General features: G+C 40.6%; 2 protein-coding genes across 5 annotated transcripts in view; both read left to right on the top strand.

Annotated features, from left to right (window-relative positions):
• Positions 1–17060, top strand: part of LOC129704795 (tubulin tyrosine ligase 3-like) — a 74898-nt gene extending 57838 nt beyond the window's left edge. For 2 of the 3 annotated variants that reach the window (XM_055648147.1, XM_055648146.1), the window contains 5 exons: positions 807–996; positions 2827–2975; positions 5268–5511; positions 9220–9655; positions 11464–17059. In XM_055648147.1, coding sequence (XP_055504122.1) covers positions 807–996; positions 2827–2975; positions 5268–5511; positions 9220–9655; positions 11464–13134 — 2690 coding nt within the window. In that variant the 3' untranslated portion in view covers positions 13135–17059. Of the gene's footprint in view, positions 1–806; positions 997–2826; positions 2976–5267; positions 5512–9219; positions 9656–11463 lie in introns of all 3 variants that reach the window. The other variant, XM_055648148.1, reaches the window with a different exon arrangement.
• A 1684-nt stretch (positions 17061–18744) lies between these two features.
• LOC129704793 (mitochondrial mRNA pseudouridine synthase RPUSD3-like) overlaps positions 18745–21554 on the top strand; it is a 32568-nt gene continuing 29758 nt past the window's right edge. Inside the window, exon 1 of one of the 2 annotated variants that reach the window (XM_055648143.1) lies at positions 18745–18838. The gene's annotated coding sequence lies outside the window, so the exon portion shown is untranslated. The remainder of the gene's footprint in view (positions 18839–21554) is intronic. The other variant, XM_055648142.1, reaches the window with a different exon arrangement.

Here is a 21554-nt window from a genome sequence, read left to right as displayed (position 1 = left end):
CCTGCAAGTGGAAAATTAAAAAAAAAACATTGCAGTCTTAGCTTTACCGTGAAGGCCCGTTATCCTGGTGGTGGCACAGGGTCAGAGTTGCAGGGGTCGTCCTGGCCAGGCGATGTAGTGATGTCCACGCCCGCAGCGTTGCTTATCAGGCAACTGGTTGGTCCTCTCATCAGCCAGAGTGCAGTCTTGACCTCCCAACTACTCCACTGGAGACCTTTCAACTATCTTCAATCTGACTTCATCTTGCCATAAATGTTGTACCCTTTATCTGTGCACTTTGGATGACTTGATTGCATTCGTGCTTAGTCCTTTCTTTCTTTGACGAGATAGCACGCCAACAAAAGCTTTTCACTGTACCTCAGTACACGTGACAGTAATAAATTAAACTAAAAACAATCTAAACAATATTGTGAAGCTAGTTAACCTATAGTTAAGCTAATAGGACTTGATATTACAATCCCTACTATAATTGGCAGTGTTATAAATACAGAATACAGAACACTGCTGAGCTGCCACTGACTCCCGGTTGCAAATTTTCTCATGAGGATGTTCGACAAACAGAAGATTGAGTTCAACAGTGGTATCTGTAACAGCTTCACAGTGTAAACGGTATAGGTTACTCAAGAATGATTGCCTTAATGAAGTATTTAGAGCATGGCTTTGGTGCTTATGAAATTGTTTCCCAACATAAAGGAAGGAGGATAGGAAATTTGATGTATATTTGGAAAAGAAAACTTAAGGTAAATATAATTCTCAAACTAGTGGCTCATATCACACAGAATGATATGTGGATTTTTTTATCTCAGCTTTTCAAAGAGAGCCGCAAAGAAAACGTGGGATTGTTTCTGTCACGCTGATTGAGACAGCACTCCGTGCCTGTGAAGAGTATTTAAACACCATGGAACACAAGGATATTGATGTGAGTCTTGACACGCCACCAGCAGTCACAGAAAAATGCTGGGAAGAAGCTATACAGCAGTACTACAGGGTTATTCAGTAAGTACTATTGATTCATCCATCTGGGTCAGTGTGTTCAATGTCAGATAAATTAATTTATTGATGTTAATACACATTTTCAGACTAACTTTGGAAATTTATGGTGCTTCTATTGGGATGGAGTTTGAATACGTTGGCAACAAACAACTGTCAATACTCTAATTTTGTCATTATAATATAATGCAGAGATTGAATTTCAGTGCAGTACATTGCTGCCAACCCTGTTGCAATCTTCTACCCAATGTGCCATCCCATCGCGCTTTTGATTCAAACATGATATCTCCAATATGCTATAAAACGATTAATGCGAGCATGAAATTCCAAGTTGCCAATCTCGTTCTTAGAGATTTGATCTAACTGCTCAGAGTAAAATTCACAACTTTCAGCATTCCTAGAGGATTTCATCCACGACTAGCAATCCAAGATACATTACTTCTGACGAGTCTGAAGAAGGGTCTCGACCTGAAACATCATCCATTCCTTCTCTCCCGAGATGCTGCCTGTCCCGCTGAGTTACTCCAGCATTTTGTGTCTATCTTCGGTTTAAACCAGCATCTGCAGTTCTTTCCTACATATTACTTCTGTTACATCGGGTGGATGTCTATTAACCTCTTAATAAATCATACATTAATGTGCAGAGGATCATTTGAGAAAGAAAGGGAGGACTGGGAGACCTGAGACGTTGGTGGTGTTTGTAGGGCGTAGGAAATCAGTGAGATTGGTGCAGACATGACATTGATGAATTTAAACCAGGATTCAAGTAAGAGTAAGAGCACTGTGACATTAACTCCCATGTTGTATATTTATGTATATTTAGTATAATATGATTATGTAGTATAAAATAAACTCTACCCAACCTAGCACTCGGGTTAACCAGGCAAGAATTCCAAACCACATACTATTTGTTTTAAGGAAAAGGCAACAGAGTGTTTCAAAACGTTTGTGCATATTAAGTCTTCAAAACATGCAATTGATAGAACATCACATTCCATCCTGCATATAGAATTCATAAAATCCAAGAATAGTTACAATAAGTAAGAGGCTGTTTGGCCCATCATGTCAGTACTAGCTCTATATAAATGCAAGATAGACACAAAAAGCTGGAGTGACTCAGTGGCTCAGACAGCATCTCTGGAGAAAAGGAATTGGTGACATTTCGGGTCGAGACCCTTCTTCAACTTGACCCGAAACATCACCTAATACTTTTCTCCAGAGATGCTGTCTGACCCGCTGAGTTACTCCAGCTTATTGTGTCTATCTTTGGTTTAAACCAGCTTCAGCAGTTCCTTCCTATACATCTATATAAATGCCAGTACCAGTTTCCCATAACTATCAGGCTATTGAACACAATGAACTCCAATTAAACTCTGAATTACAAACTGCCTGGATTGCGCTGTTTTTAAAATGTATTTAACTTTTTGTTTGTTTGCTGTGTTAACTATTGGGTACTGTGTGTACAAATCTGTCATGCTGCTGCTGCAAGAATGAATCTCATTTTGCCATTTCAGGGCACATTACAAAAGGACACTCTCCCTTTCTGAATATTCTTTACATTGAGATACTTATCCGGCACCCTTTTGGGTGGGACAATTAAATCTGCCTCCACCTCTGCCTTTAGCAGTGCATTCCAGATCCTAACCACTCACTAAGTTAAAAACAATTCCTCGTCTTTGTTCTGATTTACTTTTAAGATAAATAACGTAGTTTCTTTCAAGATATGTGCAGTTTAAAAACAACTAATTCTGTACCCCAGCATGTCTTGGTAGTGTACCTGAACTGGTTTGTGATAATTGTACCTTTGTATTGTATTGTCATGTGCCTTTGTCTTAGTGATGGAGCAACAATTCAAAATTGGAATATTTATGCTGATATGTGTGAACAAATGCTGCAGCAACTACAGAAGGTGAACGCCCAGCTGAAGATCGAAGGAATGCGTAACATCTGGATAGTGAAACCTGGAGCCCAATCTCGTGGTCGAGGTATGGGAACAATGTCAGTGATCCAAAGAACTTGGACAGCTAGAAATAAAGTTAGAAAAAACTTGTTTGTTGTGCTTTCTGTTAAGATTTGAACATGAGAAAACAAGTAAGTTTTAAAATTAAGCTCTGCCAGGTTATCAATGTACTTCAAATATATTCTGGACAGAAATAGATGATGGTCTCACCCCACTGCAGCCACCTCCAACGCAACATGCAGTGGCGCTGAGACTGAAACCATGCATGAAGCATATGTTATGGAGGGTCTTTCTCACCACCAATCAAGAAAGATACAAAGTGCTGGAGTAACTCAGTGGGCCAGGCAGCGTCTCTGGAGCAAAAGGATGGGTGGCATTTATTGTCGGAACCCTTCTTCAGACTGAAAGTAGACGGTGGGGAACTGGAGGTAGAAAAAGGCTAGAACAAACCAGGGCCGGGAACAGATGACCAAGGAAGGGTGGAGCCCATAATGGCCCATTGTTGGCTGGGGAAGAGGTGACGACGAAGGGATACAAGGATGCGAACAGTGGAACTAGGACGACTAGGGTGGAGGAGAGTGGGAATGCAAGGGTTAACGTTCATACCGCAGGGTTGTAAGCTGCCCAAATGAAATATGAGGTGCTATTCCTCCAATTTGCGTGCAACCTCACTCTGACAGTGGAGGTGTCCCAGGACAGGAAGGTCAATTTAGGAATGGGAAGGGTGAATTAAAATGTTTGGCAACCAGGAGATTGCGTAGGCCAAGGCAGTCTGTATAAACCAGCATCAGCAGTTCCTTCCTACACAAGAAAGATCTAGGTGCTTGTTTGAAAGTTCCGGTGAAGCAGCATTCTGAAGTCAAAAGACTCTGACTGTTTGTTCATGGAACTGCCTGACAGGATCCACCATCTTCATTCCATTCACCTGCTCAAAGCTATTCTGTACAGGTGACTGTCTGATTTAACTGCACAAGATTTTCTTGGAGGGATAGGTGTTACAGCACAACTAAGGTGATATATTTTGTTAAGTAGAATGAGATTTGACAATATAAACTAAATGGTACAATGTTAAGGGAGTGCATGGACAGAAAGACCGTGGATATACATAAATCAAACATAGCTGGTGGCAGGAAGGCTGTTTGAGAAAAGATGGGATACTTAGCTCTCTATATAAAAAGTGTAAAAGCAAAAAGTTATGTGAATCGTTTACAAATACTGGTCATCTTTCAATTGAATTTTTGGGCACTGTTAGCTCAAAGATGGGGAGACTGATTCAATGTTAGGAAACCCTTGAGAACATGGTTCTCTTGAGTCTAGTGAACTTAGTTGCAGAACATGATTAACCTTGTTACACAAAAAAGCTGGAGAAACTCAGCGGGTGCAGCAGCATCTATGGAGCGAAGGAAATAGGCAACGTTTTGCCCCCCTACTTCGTAATAGATAGATTGTACCTGTTCCATAGTCATAGAGTCGAATGGAGATTGGAAGGGTCTGGGAATAATGTGATATGAAGTTCAGGAAGGAGCCATGAAGATATGGGATTTCATGTCACATTTTATGTCATTGTCAGGGATGGGTGGAGCAGGGAAATTGACCTCCTCCAATTCACTTCCTTTAAAAACAGGATTAAAATTGAGATGTATTCATTGTTTAAAAAGCCACTCCACTCAGACTTGGAGATTAAAATGCATCCAGCCATTGTATTTAATTTATACACCAGACTTTTCTAATAACAATGTCCTTAAAGAAAGTGCAGAAGTTATTTTATTACAACAGCATGAGAAACGGGGGAACCTTGGCATTGATCTTACAAAAACAGAGATTCAGAGAAAAGAGGTGTTCAATTGAAAGTTTTGTTATATAGTAAATAAAAATAAATTGTTTCCTATGGTACAAATTTAAGGCAAATGAATTGAGGCAACATGAGATAGTTTGTTTCTTTTTAATACCATTTATTGGGCTCTGGAATGTATTGCCGGAAAGGTGGCGGAAGCAGATTCAATTGTAATTTTTTTTTAAATTCAATAATTATCTAAAAGGAAAAAAATTGCAGGTTTATAGGGAAGAACAGGGGAGTGGAATTAATTGAATAACTCAAAAACGTATCCAGCAAAGACGCACTGGCCCAAAGGTCCCAGTGCTCTTTGACAGACATCAGTTACGTTTCTCAGTGTGTTATTCAAGTTAGTATTACCAGTGGTCTCCTCAGTGCATCAGTGTGATTGATTCTCTGCTGCTCTTGAACTGTGACACCAGAAGCTGATGGAATTGTAACAGTGGGTTGCAAAGACTGATCATTGTTTGCCTATCTCCGCAGGAATCACTTGTATGGACCGATTGGAGCAGATCATGAAGCTAGTTTACGGCCACCCAACTCTCTTTACAGATGGCAAATGGGTAGTGCAGAAATACATTGAACATCCGCTACTAATTTATGGGACAAAATTTGACCTGCGCCAATGGTTCCTGGTGACAGACTGGAACCCTGTGACCGTCTGGTTCTATAAGGACTGTTACCTGCGCTTCTCAACTCAAGCATTCTCCTTGGAGAATCTAGACACGTATGTATCTGTTCCATCATCTCATACATTTCAGAATTATTATCTATCTTAGAATATCATTCTAGCTGCAAGAATTAACCAATTATCAAGTGCCAGAGTTGGTATGTTGATCAATTAGCCCAATGAATGCAGGGAATCCATTTCATTATTTTTTCCTGCAAAGGTTACTGCAGTGATCACTAATCAGAAACTTATCAGAAACAACACAAAAGGCAACCACTCACATCTCTGCTTAGGCCAGAGATGTTCAGTTCAGTTTAGTTTGTTGTCACATGTACTGAGGAACAGTGAAAAGCTTTGCATGCTAACCAGTCAGCAGAAAGACAATGCATGATTACAATCGATCCATTTGCAGTGTATAGGCACATGATAATGGAATAATGTTGTGAGTGCAAGGTAAAGCCAGTGATGTTGGATCAAGGATAGTCCGAGGGTCATCAAAGAGGTAGGTAGTTATTCAGCACCGCTCTCTGGCTATTGTAGGATGATTCCGTTGCCTGATGGATTTGAGGTTAATCTTATTTCCCAACTTTTGATCCATGGTCTTAGAGATCATGGCACTTTATATAGTCTTTTGATCTACTCTTTAAAATGCTGACAGACATGTAAAACAAACAGATATAACAATACAATTATTTAGCAATTCAACGCATTGCCACTACTTAGTTTCTTTCAGCATCAATTCCATAAAATTGTGATTTGGTATTTCGAGGCAGTTAAAATTAATTGTGGGACTTGGCCTCTTTATTCCTGGCCCAGTTTGAATGAGGGTGCAGCTACCTGGCCTAACTTGCTGGAATACACTGAATAAACAGATTGGGTCCATTGTTGTCAAAGGTTAAAATGCCAGATGCGATCCAAAGTAAGCTCCGTTTTTCAAAAACTTTCCTGGTTTCCAAACCAGGGGCCAAGAGGAACACAAATGCACCTCTGGGTCTCAGGAGGAAAACTCAAAGCTTCCTCTGCCCTGGGATTAACCAATCTCCCACCTATCTTGCACAGGGGTCTACACCCCTAGAATCAGTTCTTACCTCTGGTTACCTGATTTTAATGGTTATGTACTGTAGCTGTTTTCTTGTTGCCATCCCAACTATTATAATTGGCTAATGGTATACTATAGAGACTGGTGTTACCCGTCAGTAGACACCCCGTGTGCTTTGTAACATGTTGCACCCGAACTTAAAATCAAACCCTACACACCATTAAGAGGGAACTCAATAAAAAAGAAAAGAAATGTGACCTGTGATGCAGTTTCTGCTTCTTGTTTACCCATTTTGAAGAGGCTTGTTAAATAACTTTCATATCAGCTGCATGATATTTTGTCAGTTCCATTTTTATATAAATTGAAAAATGTCTCTGCGATTCTGCTGTAAAAGGTTTGCCTCAGAGAAGCAGCCAACATAATCAAAAAGTTGTCCCACCCCGGTCATCCCGTCTTCTCCCTGCTCCTGTCGAGCTGAAGGTACAGAGGCTTGAAAGCCGCAACACCAGGCACAGGAACAGCATTTTTTCCCCACTGTTATCAGGCTTCTGAACAGTCATTCCATAAGCTAGGGTACTGTCCGATTCACCTCTACTCCATTGTGGACATTGTCTATGGAACTGTTGCTCTACAAGGCGGAGAACGATATTGTGCACTCTTTTTCTTGCCCTTTGCACTTTCTATTGTACTTGAGTTTGACTTAATTGTATTTATGTGTTACCTGATCTGACAGGATAATATGTAAAACAAAGCTTTTCATTGTATCATGGTACATGTGACAATAATAAACTAAAACCTAAAGGTCTGTAACCTATGCTTTAAATTAATGATCTTCTACAGCAAAATTACATGTTGTGTCATGTTCGTGTTAATGTGTGCAACATGGATTGTGTTGGTTTAGTTGGTCAAAATGTGTTAGATTTATCTTTTCAATTATGTCTCAGATTGAAGTGGCCAATTGAGCTTTTTCTTTCTGGTCATTTTTTCAGGAACTTTCATTTAAATTAAACTCAAATCAATAGCAATTCAGAGTGTCAAGTAGAATCTCTAGAGAAAAGGCGGGTGACGTTTTGACTCTGATTCAAAGAAGGGTTCCGAACCTTTTTATCCAGATATGCTGCCTGACCCGCTGAATTTCTCCAGCACTTTGCATCTATCTTTGGTATAAACCAGCAGTTCCTTGTTTCTCCAATTAATAGCACATCCATTCTGTTCTCAACTGCTCCAAAACCAATCACTTTCAGTGTAAATCATTGTTGCACCTCTGCAGCATTCAACCACAGAGACAGAACCTTTTCTTCATCCCTATGGGCGTTTCCAAAAAAACTCTGCATTCCACAGAAGCTGTTCCTTTCATAAAACTACCTTCCAAAACTACCTTGCAAAAGTGGGGCGAGTGAGAGGTCAGAAACGTTCCCAGACCAGAGACAGGAGGAGACAGATGGAAAACCAATTGACTTAAAGTGTAAGCTTGATATGTACATAGAACAGTACAACACAGGAACAGGCCCTTTGGCCCACAATGCCTGTGCTGAACATGATGCCAAGCCCAACCCTTATCTGCCTGCACATAATCCATATCCTCCATTCTGTGCTTATCTGGGATGCAGAGGTTGGAGATGCAAAGGGATGGTGGTGCAGGATTCCCAAAAGCATAATTTGCAAGTTGAATTGGTAGTAAGGAAGGCAAGTGCAATGTTAGTATTTATTTCAAAATTAATATAATATGAAAAACAGGTATGTAACGCTGAGGTTTATATGGCACTGGTCAGACCGTGTATGGAGTAATGTGAGCAGTTTTGGGCCCCATAACTGAGAAGAGAAGTGATGGCATTGGTGAGGGTCCAGGGAATGATCCGGGGGATGATTGGATTAATATATGATGAGCATTTGACGACAGTGGGCCTGTACTCGCCAGAGTTTAGAAGAATAAGTGGTGGGTCCTCATTGAAACTTACTGAATAGCGAAAGGCCTGGATAGAGTGCATGTAGCAAGGATATTTCCACTAGTTGGTGAGTCTAGGACCAGAGAGAACAACTTCAGAAAACCAGGACATATCTTTAGATAGGAGATGAGGAGGAATTTCTTTAGTCAAAGGGTGGTGAATCTGTGGAATTCATTACCACAGATGGTTGTGGCGGCCAAGTCATTTGGTATTTTTAAATTGGAGAATTACAAGCTCTTGATTAGTAATGGTGTCAAAGGTTATGGGGAGAAGGCAGGAAAATGAGATTGAGAGGGAAAGATAGATCAGCCATGATTGAATGATAAAGTAGACTTGATTAAGCCGAATGGTTTAATTCTACTCCTATGACTTATGAAAAGTCTCTTAAATGCCACCATTGGATCTGCCTCAACCACCACCCCTAACAATGCATTCCAGGTACTCACTGCCCTCTGTGTAAAAAAAAACTTGCCCCTCACTTCTCCTTTAAACTTTGCCTCTCTCACCTCAAAGCTATGCCCTGTTGTATTTGATATTTCTTTCCATCCTAGGAAATAGGTTCTAACTATCTACCATTTCATGCCTCTCATAATTTTATATAATTCTATCAGGTAAATAATCTGTCTTCCATGCATACTTAATTAATAAGAAAAGCAAATAGCAATTCTTACATGATAAAGTGGTATGGTGTGATTCCTTACAGATAACAGAATACACATGTTAAACAATAACTGTAATCCATCTGAAAACAACTAACATTGTTCTCTTTGCATCCTTTAGAGCAATTCACTTGTGTAACAATTCAATCCAAAAACATTACGTGACCTCCCCCAGCCGCCACCCATTAGTTCCTAAAGATAACATGTGGTCCAGCACTCAGTTCAAGGAATATTTGAGCAAAAATGGCTTCACAAATACCTGGGAGGATGTAATCTCCCCTGGCATGAAGAAGGCAATTGTAAATACCATGCAGATTATGCAGGATGTTGTGAAACCACGCAAGAACAGTTTTGAATTGTATGGAGCTGATTTCCTGTTGGGAGAGGACTTCAAACCATGGCTGATTGAGATTAATTGTAGTCCCACCATGTCAGCCTCTACATCAGTCACTGCCGCTTTGTGCAGCAGCGTTCAAGAGGACACCATCAAAGTAGTTATTGATCGGAAAAATGAGAAGACGTGTGACACAGGCCAGTTCGAGCTCTTATATAAACAGGTAATGCAGTAAAGGACAGCGGACATAGGGTTAAGGTGAAGGGGAAAAGATATAATAAGAATCTAAGGGGTAACATTTTTTTGCACAAAGGGTGGTGGGTGTCTGGAAGAGCTGCCAGAGAAGGTAGTTGAAGAAGGGGCTATCCCAACATTTAAGAAACAGTTAGATAGGTACATGGATAGGACAGGTTTGGAGGAATATGGACGAAACGCAGGCAGGTGGGACTAGTGTAGCTGGGACATGTTGGCCGGTGTGGGCAAGTTGGGCCGAAGGGCCTGTTTCCACACTGTATCACTCTATGGTGCTATGACTCCATAATACTTAGTATGTCAGACAACATCCGTGGAGAGAGAAAAGCAGTCACATTTGACGTTGATGTCCTTTCTTTAGAACAACGAAAAGATGTGATGAAAATAGCGGACTTAAAGCTTTAACTATTTTTCTCCTTCCACTGATACTTCCTGATGTGCTGAGTATGTCTGCCATTTTAAATTTTTATTAGGAAAATATAAAACGCAATGTTTGCCACTCAGAATCCCAGATATTTACAACAGAGAAAGAGAGAGAGAGAGAGAGGGGATGTATCTCACTACATTGCATCAGTACCCCGTTCCCACCTTCTCCCCATATCCCCTATCTAGCTCTCTCTTGAAAGCATCCAGAGAACCTGCCTCCACCACCCTCTGAGGCAGAGAATTCCACAGCTATGTTATTATTTTGCCTTCAATTACTAATCCATGTCATTTTAAGTGAAACTGTTTAATCTGCTTCCACTAATCTTTTCAGCACTGCATTTCAGATTACAATGACTCATTAGCATATTTAAAACAATCCCCTTTTTCCTTTTGTTTCTTTCACCCATCTTCTTAAATCTCAGCCTCTGTTTACTGCTTCTTCTGTTTCCGAAATCTTTTTTCCTTCATAATCTACTGAATGTTCATGACCTTGGCCAACTCCATAAAATGTTATCTTATCCTTGTCTAAGGTGAACATCTCCACATTCCAGGTACAGGTACTATTTAATTACATTTCTGTATACTCCTCAAGGCTTTGGCATGTCTCTAAAGAGCTAAAAACGAACTGCTGGAGGAACTCAGTGGGTCAGGCAGCCTCTGTGGAAGTAAATGGACAAACAATGTTTCAGACTCCAACAGTCAGTAGAAGGGTCCCACACAAAACATCATCTGTTCTTTTCCTTCTGCACATACTAAGCTCCTCCAGCATATTGAGTTTTTTCCTCAATATTCCAGCATCTACAGTCTCTTGTGTCCCCAATGTATTGCAGGTGATGCTTAAAGAGTTTTTCATAAAGATTTAGCAAAGCTTCCTTCTTTTTGTATTTTGACCCTTCTTTGATAAAGTCCAGGATCCAACGTAACATTTTAACTTTCACCATTAAAGTTTAGACAAACAAACATCCGAGTTTCTCTTCTGCAACCTCTTTAAAGTTGCGTGGTTTACTTCATGGTGTATCTCATTCTTCCTGTCAAAGATGTCCGTTTAACTTTTCTGCATTAAATTTCTGTCCAGTCATGCCTTTCATGTCTTTATTCTGTGCCCTCTCCCCGCCACTCTCCATCTCAAAGTTGATTGCATTTCTTCTGAGTTTTATATGATTTCCATGGTGAGAGAAAGTCGCCCGCTTATGGTTGAAGAAGACCATCCTATGTTTTGTGCCAATTAGTCAGACTTCTGACCTTGCAACTCTGTGGTGGTATTCTAAATAATTTAAATAATTTGCAATAACCATAAGAATTTTTTTGCCATATTTGGTTTTCTAATTTGATTTACTCTCCTTTTTGAAACAGAATACAACAAACATTCCTCTGTACCTTGGAATAAATTTGCTGGTTGAAGGATCAAGCATCAAGAAACCACCCCTGTTGACTCAGAGGAATACTAGCTCAGGGATGCACCTCTCTCAAAATGTGCAAAGACCTATTGCTGCCAAAGTTCTGAACCACCAAAATTCTCTGAACCTCGACGAAAACAAATCAGCCAAAACTGAAAATGCCAAAAATAAAGACGCTTCAAAAGTATCCATCAACCCAAGCAAACCAAAACATTCCTTTATTAGCAGAAAACATGAATTTGCAAACCATCTGCTCAATCCCAATAATTTCATTAATGCAAAGAATCCTTTTATGTTTAATTCTGGCAATGGAAAAAATCATTTAATTCCCAGTCCTTACAATGTTGGAAAAATGCCATTGAAACTCACTCATTCCAGCAATGCAAATGATTCTTCAGCCCCCAATAAATCTAATACAAACCATTGCCCAATCCCGCAAAATTCGAACAACACTAAACATTTAACTCCCAGTAACTGTAGCACTACAAATCATACGTCAAGCGGTGATAATTGTGGCGTTGCAGAGATTGCATCATATTCTAACGATTCCAGCATTAAAAAGGATTCACTGAATGTTGTTAATTCAAGTATCACAACAGAAATATTGAATTCCAAAAACTCCAATACTGCAAACAATCCTTTAAATCCAAACATTTCCAGAAATACAGAAAATACATTAAATGCCACTGATCCCACCAATACAAACAGTCAGTTACAAACCAGTAATGTTACCGTTACAAACAATTCTCCATTTCCCATTAAGTCCACCAACAAATATCCTTTCTTTTTCAATAATTCTAGTAATGTAAATAACACATTGCTCAATCCCATTACTTCAAAGAGTTCCAACTTTTCGCAGGATTCCAACAATATCCTCCAAGATCACAATGGTCCCAATCATTATAGCAAATGTAAAACACGCAACATTTTCAAAAACCACAAGGCAAAGAATTCACATGTTTCCAAAAATATCCACAAAATAAGAAATCGCGGTGCTCACTCCGATAAGACGGCAAGTGATTTAAGTGACGGCAGTGCCCTGGACTCAAGTTCTGCAAAGGCTTTGGGTGATCTGGAAGAAACCAAAAATAACACTGTTGACACAGCTCAGGAAGGTGCAACTGAAAACGTTACCAAGGATGAGTCTTGTGACAAAGTGGAGCAGCAAAATGAAACGTCAAAGCTTAGCAAGGCAGGTGGAAACAAAGGAACTGGAAAACTGCAATTGCCACCTAAGACCAAATTTTCACAGGTGAGCACATCTGTGAGGAACCTCCTCTTGCCTGGTCAACAGTTACTCAGAGACCCCTTCCGGGTGAAGTTGAACTATCTAAGCTTAGACCTGTTGCATTTTAAAGATTCGCAGCACCCAAGAGCTTCAAGTAGCACAGATACAAACAAAATCAGGGCTCTTCACGAAAAGTCTATTCCATTGCGTTACTCATACAATACACCACGGTTACAATTGACGGACACTAATATACCACAGCTTCATATTACTGGTTTGCATCCTCAGTTTAAGGCTTCAAGTGACATCAACAACAAGTATATAGAAACCCAACAGAACGCAACCATCAATCTGATGAACAGACATCTGCTGACGAGCTACTTCCCACTCTTTCAGTAACACAATTGTTGTCTTATCTATTGATTTCATTATAAGGACTGGGCTTCTTCAATCATTTGAGTATTTGCTGGCAGGTCCTCTGCAGCCCTTCCAGTATTTTGAGGCCCATCCCAGTAGACCCTTTGCACTGCTTCCATAAGAGGCCATCTTTGCGGATCGATTCTTTCCAGGTCATTCACCAGAAAAAGAGTGATGCTTTTTCTTGCAAGTTCTCTTCGGATATTTATGCCCTGGAAGATCATTTTTATGTATAAAACGCTTTTACCTTGTTGAACATTGACGCTAGTAGACAGCACTTGCATATTCTAAATCAATTTGTTTCTTTTAAAAGATAATGTTTTGTAATAGTTTAAAAGACAACTGTGCTCATCTCAGGTGATATAGTTGTATCTAGGAAATTGTAAGTCATTTTAATAATGAATGAATCAGACATTGTTATTATCATTGGTATGTTATAGACTATTGTTTTTGTCATTAAAGTTCTACCTCCTTTTACATATAGTAATTCGCCAGCTAAACTGAAAATGTTGCAAATAAATTGAAATATGCAACAAAAAATAACAAAATATATGTAAATAATTAGGTATGAAAGATACTTAATATAACAGACAAGAAGGAATCAAATACAGTGTTCCATGTGGTAAAATGTGTATGGACCTGACACCATCTAATTAATATTTTTTATTTTCTGTTTTCAAAACTACAATATCTGTTGATTGGTTACTGTCATAGCACCGTCCCAACATTCGCCATGATAAACTATTGTAACCACAGTTATAAAACACTGATGTGCTCATAATCACAGAATCAAGTGTTTCAGCCAGTGTTATCACATATCTATCAGCATCCCTGCCAATTTGCGGGAGTGCTCAACTTTGACTCTGGACCTTATTACATTTGATGAACTGGGCTGTGTTCACAACTCTTTGTGGTTTCTTGTGGTCTTGGGCAGAGCTGTTCTCAAACCAAGCTGTGATGCAACTGGGTGGGTTGCTTTCTATGGTGCATCTGCAGAAACATGCCGAATATCCTTAGCCTTCTGTGAAATTAGAGGCAATGATGTGCTTTCTTGGCAATGCATCGTAGTGGTCAAATGGGATTGATACAGAAGAGATCTCGTAACTCGCAACGATTATCATGAGAAGCTGTGAATCATTTGTAGTGGAATGTTATTGCACCGCAACCCATGATTTCACAGCCCAGCTGATTCGTATCGTTGCTATTAAGAAAGAGTGCTAGTGGTAGTTCAGTGATGAGGATGGAACTACATAGTAGAGTCAGCACCTGGACTAGACTGCCAGACTAGTAAAGCTACATTCTGCTGGACCAGATGCTATCTAAAAGAAGAAGCTATATACCGTAGCCAGTTGAAAAATCTCATAATCTATTAGATCAAAGCCCCAACTCCCTCTTCATCCAGTCATGAATGGTGGATAATTGAACGATGAACATCCATGAGAATCTCCATCCTCACCGATGACGGAGCAAATGATATGAAAAAAACCTGAAGCATTTGCAACATTCTTCAGCTGCAAGTGCTGAACAAGTCATCCATCTTAGTTTCCTTCCAATGTCCCGAACATTTTAGATTTGACTTTTCAATTAGTCCATGTGACATAAAGAAATGGCTAAGCACATTGGAAAGGGTCCATGGCCCAACAACCTCCCAGCTAATAGTGGAAGCCAGTATAGCAATAATATTTAAGTACCAAAATTGAAAAATTCAAGGTGCATACTGTTCCCAGATAATTGAAAATTTTAATCGTTAATGTTACCCAATGAGGCCGCACCCATTATTAGCCAAGTGATAGTGGGGTCACCAAATTATCCACTGATTTTCAGTTGGGTTCTGCCAGAATTATTTGCCACAAGACCTCAGTGCAGCCTTTGTCCAACCAAGGACAAAAGATCCAAAATCCAGAGGGAGTGCTCTTGGCATTAAGGTAGATGTTCACGTTGAATGGCATGTCAGCCCCGGCTAGTTAATGGGAAACACAGAAAACCAAGACATTGGCTGACCTGGCACCTTGCACAAAATGATTGTCATTGAAGGATGCCACTATTTAGCTAAAGGTCATGGGCGAATTCATCTTCACATTACTGTCTACCTGCAGTCTCCTTTCACTGCGTTCCTTATCAAGTATCCCTCTTAAAACATTCAAAAACCCCTGGTCAGTGACCTTCAAGGAAAAGAGTTCCAGAGGGAGCTGAAAGTCTGGTGTTGGGCTTGTTGGAACAATGTTGGCCACCCACAGAATTGGCTGAGTGTAATTAGAGCTGTTATATTGGGCGTGTTGGCTTGGAAGAGGTAGGTGATATCCATTCACTTATTCTGCTAACGGCTTTGGGGTTTATTGCAGATCTAGGTTTGAAGATCAATAGTTCATATTTTCACACACACAGAAGGGCATAGACCACTGCGCACAGCGGACCACAAGCTTAGTACTCATCTTCAGGCCCCGATTTTCAAATTCCGTTCCTCATACAACTAAAGACAGTGCTGGTGTACTGAACGCAACAGTGAATTGATATCTATCTACACTCACAGCTTCCATAATGTGGACATTTCTAACTGTCTTAATGCGATCTCTGTTGTTGAGAACAGCATGCCAAAGGACAGAAGATGTTGGTTTAGAGCAAGGGCCAATTTCTTCATATGCTTCAGTAAATAAGCCAATGATCATTTGGAGCTCATACTACAAGTATGAACAGGGTCCATGTGATGCTCAGGTGGAGACCATGAAGGGAGAACAGTTATCTTCTCAATCTGTAGAGTTGCTCCATTCCAGTGGAGAGCATGTTAGAGGTGAGATGCAATATAGCACCACAGAAGGATTAAAATATTCCATGATCTATATCTGGGTCCATGGTCGACCTATTGGTTAAAATCATAGCTTGCATATCATTGCAGAGATTACGTAAAACAAAGATGGAATTCTGTTTGCGGCAACACTTAAAGTTAAATTTGCCACTGTCTTTCTTAATTGAAAGCGCAAAAAGCTTTAATGAGGAAACTAAGTATTGTAGTTGAGGTTTTAGCAGGGATTTTGTTACCTTTGTTAAACTGACATTGCACACTCTATTCTCCTTGTCTCTCTTTATGTCAGTCCCCAATTAACACTGCAGCTCTGTGAACTTTAGGCAAAGATTCATGACTGACCCAGTTCCAAAGACCGGACAATCTTACTCAGAACAATCTTGCCAAAGAACAGCTGCAGGTGTATTCCCTTAGTGCTCAAAACAGGCTGCTGAAGGACCTCAGCGAATCAGGCAGTATATGTGGAATGAAGTGGAAAGATATGACTAAATCTGTAGAAGTGACCTGATGCTGTCTGACTTGCTGAGTTCCTTCAGCAGTCTGTTTGGTGCTCAAGACTCCAGCATCTACCATCTCTATTGCATTCTCTCATTGACCTTACTGTGAACTCTGGCTCTCTCACTTTTTACCTTGTCTCTCTTGCCTTTCTTATTCTTTACAACAAGCCTTTTACTTGATGCTCTTTTCAATGCACATTTCTCCTGCTTATTTTTTGATCCTTGTACCCTCTTAATCAAATCTCTGCATTGTTTTAAAACTGTCTGACTCTCCCCTGCACTGTTTTTGAAGGGTGGTGTTCATTTACAAAGGGAGAACTTGTATATGTTTTTGTACTTTTATAGACACCTCGGTTGTAGATCGGCTGAATGTATTTAACTCACAGAAATTGGACGATTAAAAGAATAAGAATAATGTGTTATTTAATGTAATCTCTGTGCACCAAGGACATTATTAGGTATTATTACTTTGACCCAAAAATAAACATTCAGATTATTTGCAATTAACCATTAATTGTCAATATTTTATTTGTCAACTTGGAGTTTGACTTGGAGGTCAACAATTTCAGATAAAGCATGCATAAACCATGTTTTAGTTTGTCATCATTGAACGAGAGATTTATCCTTAGTAATACTGTTGGTTGGTTTGAAGTATAGATTGTCAGTGGCCAACAAGATGCAACTGGTGGAACCTGATAAGAAAAGGTATGCAGTGAAATGAAAACCAGAGGATGCCAATGGCATGGCATGAAATGAGTAAAATGGTGTGAGCAAGGATGGATGGGCGATGTGCGGATGGGGGAGGTAGAGGAGGGAAAGGTACTGATGGATAAGTGAGCGGGGGAGATGGAAATAAAGCTGTGGGCAGATGGTGGGGTTACCTGAAACTGAAGAATTCAATGTTCATAATGAGTCTGAGGAAGGGTCCTGACCCAATACATCATCCATCCTTTTTCTCCAAAGATGCTGCCTGACATGCTGAGTTACTTCAGCACTTTGAGTCTATCAATGTTCATACCATTGGGTTGTTGACTGCACAAGTGGAATATGAGGAGCTCTTCTTCCAGTTTGCATGTAGCCTCACTGTGGCAATGGAGAAGGCTGACAGAGAGGTCAGCACGGGAATGGAAAGGGGAATTGAAGTGGCCAGCTCCATTTGACCCTGGTAGACAGGACACAATGGTTCAATAGATTGCTAAAAATACATCTATTGATGCTCCTGAACACATCGTCAGTGATGTAATCCTTTATGATGTGCTTTATTGTCACATGCACTGCACAGTGAAATTATTTGTGCATTGATCACACATGCATAAGTCGCCATATTTTGGCAGCATTTACAAAAAGTCCACACGCTAAATGCACTGGAGCAGCTCCTGGTCCAGGTAAGCCCCAGGCAACTGAGGGGCCGCCTCCGTCGCCCTTCACCGGCTCTGCCCGCGAACCGATGTCCCCCTCCCGCCTTTGTATCTCGGGGGCACCTCCTGCAGCCAGTGCTGGAGGCATCTGAGCTTCCCGCCCCCAGAAAGTGTTACATAGAAACATAGACATAGAAAATAGGTGCTGGAGTAGGCCATTCTGCCCTTTGAGCCAGCACCGCCATTCAATATCAGTACCCCGTTCCTGCTTTCTTCCCCATATCCATTGATTCCGTTAGCCCTAAGAACTAACTCCCTCTTGAAACCATCCAGTGAATTGGCCTCCACTGCCTTCTGTGGCAGGGAATTCCACAAAAAAAATGTCCTCATCTCAATCCTAAATGGACTACCCCTTATTCTTAATCGACAAAGCAATCCCCTTAACCTATTTCCTTCGCTCCATAGATGCTGCCTATTTCCTTCGCTCCATAGATGCTGCTGCACCCGCTGAGTTTCTCCAGCTTTTTTGTGTACCCCTTATTCTACACTTGGTCTCACCAATGTAGAGACCTCATATAGAGCACCACATACAATTGATGAGGTTGAGAAGATGCTTGCAAACCTAATTCACAACTGCAACGTCTATTTTTTGTTGATAAATTGTATTATTCTGTCAAATGCAAACTTTCACTTATTGATCATTTTAAACTTGATTTATAAAAAGATTCAAATGGCCCCTTATCTTTTGTTCGAACTGTTGAATGAATTTCTACAGAGATTGGAAAATTGCAATGATTGATTAGCCATAAGCTCACACATTTTCCCCATGATGATGGTTTATTTCCAATAAAAGAAAACATCTTAAAAAAAGAATCATTCTACAATGCAACAAAATCCCAAACTAGCAAAACGAACAGTGATTTAACAAGAGGCTCAATGTACTCTGGGCTGGGTGACAAAACGCCGGCTGAAGAAAGGGTGGAACCAATGTTCGGAACCGGGGTTTTCGATCGGAGAAGAAGCGCTGAAGGGTGAGTTGGGTGGTGAGAGCCGTCTGGTGGAAGTGCTGGGGACCGCGGGGTAGGGGAGGGGGACAAGGCGGGGAATGGGAGTCGGGCAAGCGGCAGCTAACTGCACCGAGCCTCGGGGCCGAGGAGAGCCGCCTGTAGTGGCGGCCAGTTTACAGCCCCATCATCCAGACCAGCGCTGGAGCAACCTCCTAAATCCTCCCCACGCAGCACATGACAACCCCTCTCTGCCTCAAGCAATTGTCCCATTTCCCATGTATTTTGTGACATTTTCTGTAAATGCACTTTTAACGGGCAGTCTCTTTTAACGGGCAGTCTCTTGCTATCCACATAATCACAGTGATCAGTTTTAAACCTTGAACATGTATTGCTTCAGACTTAAGCCAAAACATAAACTGCAGTTGCTGCAAGTCTGAAATAGTCCAGAAAATGCATGAAGCACTCAACAGCAAAGATTATACTCTACAGATCAGGCAGCGTGTGTAGAGTGAGGAACAGCGTTAATGTTTCAGATGTGTGAGCTCCTCATTAGAACAGAACATATACTGAAAATATTTAACTGGACAGGTCTGTCCAGTGTTTCCTGCGTCTTCTGCTTTTATCCACCCAAACTCTTTGAGGTTCTGCTGGAGGTCCAGTAGCGTTTCTTCAGAAGACAGTGGCTTTTCACAGCGTTAAGCACAAAATCTCAGTTGAAACTGAAGAGCAATACTGAAGAAGTAAGCCAAACATCTATTACCCTTTCAGATGAACATAAGGTCTCCCACGAAGACGCAGGAGTTTGGGGAGATTTATCGTTAGTCAGTTAGTTTAGTTTATTGTCACATGCACTGAGGTACAGTGAAAGGCTTTTTCTGCATCTAACCAGTCAGCGGGAAGACTATACATGATTACAATCGAGCTGTCCACAGTGAACAGATACATGATAAAGAGAATAATGTTTAGTGCAAGATAAAAGTTCAGCAAAATCTGGCTAAAGATCAACTAACGATCTCCAGCGAATGGCTCAAGACAGCTGTCTACTTGATAGGATGGTTCAGTTGCCTAGAGTGATGAAACATTTCTTACATTTAAAACAACTTTTTTTTTGTGTACATAAATTAGCTGCTGTGTTTTCTGTGTTATAACATAGACTACTTAAAAAAAAAAGTCGGTTCTAAAATTATGAATTGCATCTGCTGTCTATTCTACTGTGTTGTTTAGCTACAAGCAAAAGTTGGATAAACTGGGATTGTTTTCTATGGAACATTGGAAGTTGAGGGGAGAATTGATATATTGTGCAAGTGGTTAGATAGGTTGTGATGCCTCTCATAATTTTGCTGGTCTTTTTGTTAATCCACAGTTATCGGATCATAGCACGCATAAGCTGCCCATTTAGCCCAATGTTTATTGTTGACTCTTTGAGTAGTCCCCTACTCAGCCTTGCTCCTGATTCTGTTTGACCTTGAAGGGAAATATGTTCCTTACTGGCTCGTCCCAACATCCGCAGTTTGTTCTTGTTACTGCAATGGGGGCAGGACCATTCCTCTAGACTGAGTCTACCCAGCAATAGCAATCCACATTTATACAGTACTGCAAATCTAGCAAAACATCCCAAGGTAGGGATAATTATCAGAGGCATATAACTAAGTATTAGAATTGGTCATCAAGGTAAGTTTTAATGACCACCTTAAAGGAAAGGAGAGAAGTAGAAAAGGCTGAGCATTGGCAAGGGTCTAGGCAGCCAAAGTTTCTAGTAGGAGTGGTTAAAATCAGGGGCCAGGATTAGAGGATGTAGTGATTCATAGGACTGAAGGGAAGCAGTGAGATGAAGAGGACTGGGGGAAGCAATGGGAGTGTTTGAAAACATGCAAATTGAACACAGATTGTCAGCTATGCAGAGTATTCTGGTCCCAGCTGCTAACAGGCAGTGAGCTTGATTGGCTCCAAATCCATTAATAATCTTGACAGATTCCATAGTAATGCAAGTATTCATCTTGCAAAGCAAACAAACCCAGTGAATTTAAGTGCCAGCCCTGTGTCCTGTACGCGTCATTACGTACAACATTCAATAGGCATTTTAAACTAAGGTTTATTAGTAAAAATTCCACAACATGATTCCTGCCTGGCTCTGCTGTTTGGTCCATCTTCTAGCTACCTGCCTTAAGCAAACACATTACTGAGGTTCCAAAGTCTTGCTGACACCCTGCTTGTTTACAAATTTTTTCTTACTTCCCGTTCTCCTTTCAATCCTCCACCCCATCCAGACTCTCGATACTCTTGTTTCACACCCTTCAGTCTCACCTGCACTACTCCATTTTCAGCTCTTCCCACATCCCTCATTTCCTGCATCTTGCTGTTGGCAGCCTTGTTGGGTACCCAAGCCCAACCCAAACTTCACCATCTTCCTACTCATTCAAGATCTTACTTCTAACCCATGGTCTATACAAGCAAACAAAATAGGGGCAGCAAAATGTCACTTGAACCATTAAATCCTTTCTGCCATTCATCAAGACCATGGTAGATCTGACGGACCAAAGCCTCACTTTCCTATCCATCTGCAGCAAACAGCCATCACTCAAGTATCAAGAATCTATCTCTCAGAAACATTTAAAGACTCAGCTTCCACCACCCCATGAGGAGGAGTTCAAGCCTGCAAACCTCAAAAAGATATTTGTGTCATCTGTCTTAAAGTGATGTTAAACAGTTAACTTGCTCCAAAAGTCCAGAATTTCCAAGC

This window comes from Leucoraja erinacea, chromosome 16 (assembly GCF_028641065.1).
Source record: "Leucoraja erinacea ecotype New England chromosome 16, Leri_hhj_1, whole genome shotgun sequence".
NCBI classification, from domain to species: Eukaryota; Metazoa; Chordata; class Chondrichthyes; order Rajiformes; family Rajidae; genus Leucoraja; species Leucoraja erinaceus.
The sequence above is the reverse complement of the archived record's forward strand: the minus strand, read 5'-3'. Positions and strand labels throughout refer to the sequence as shown.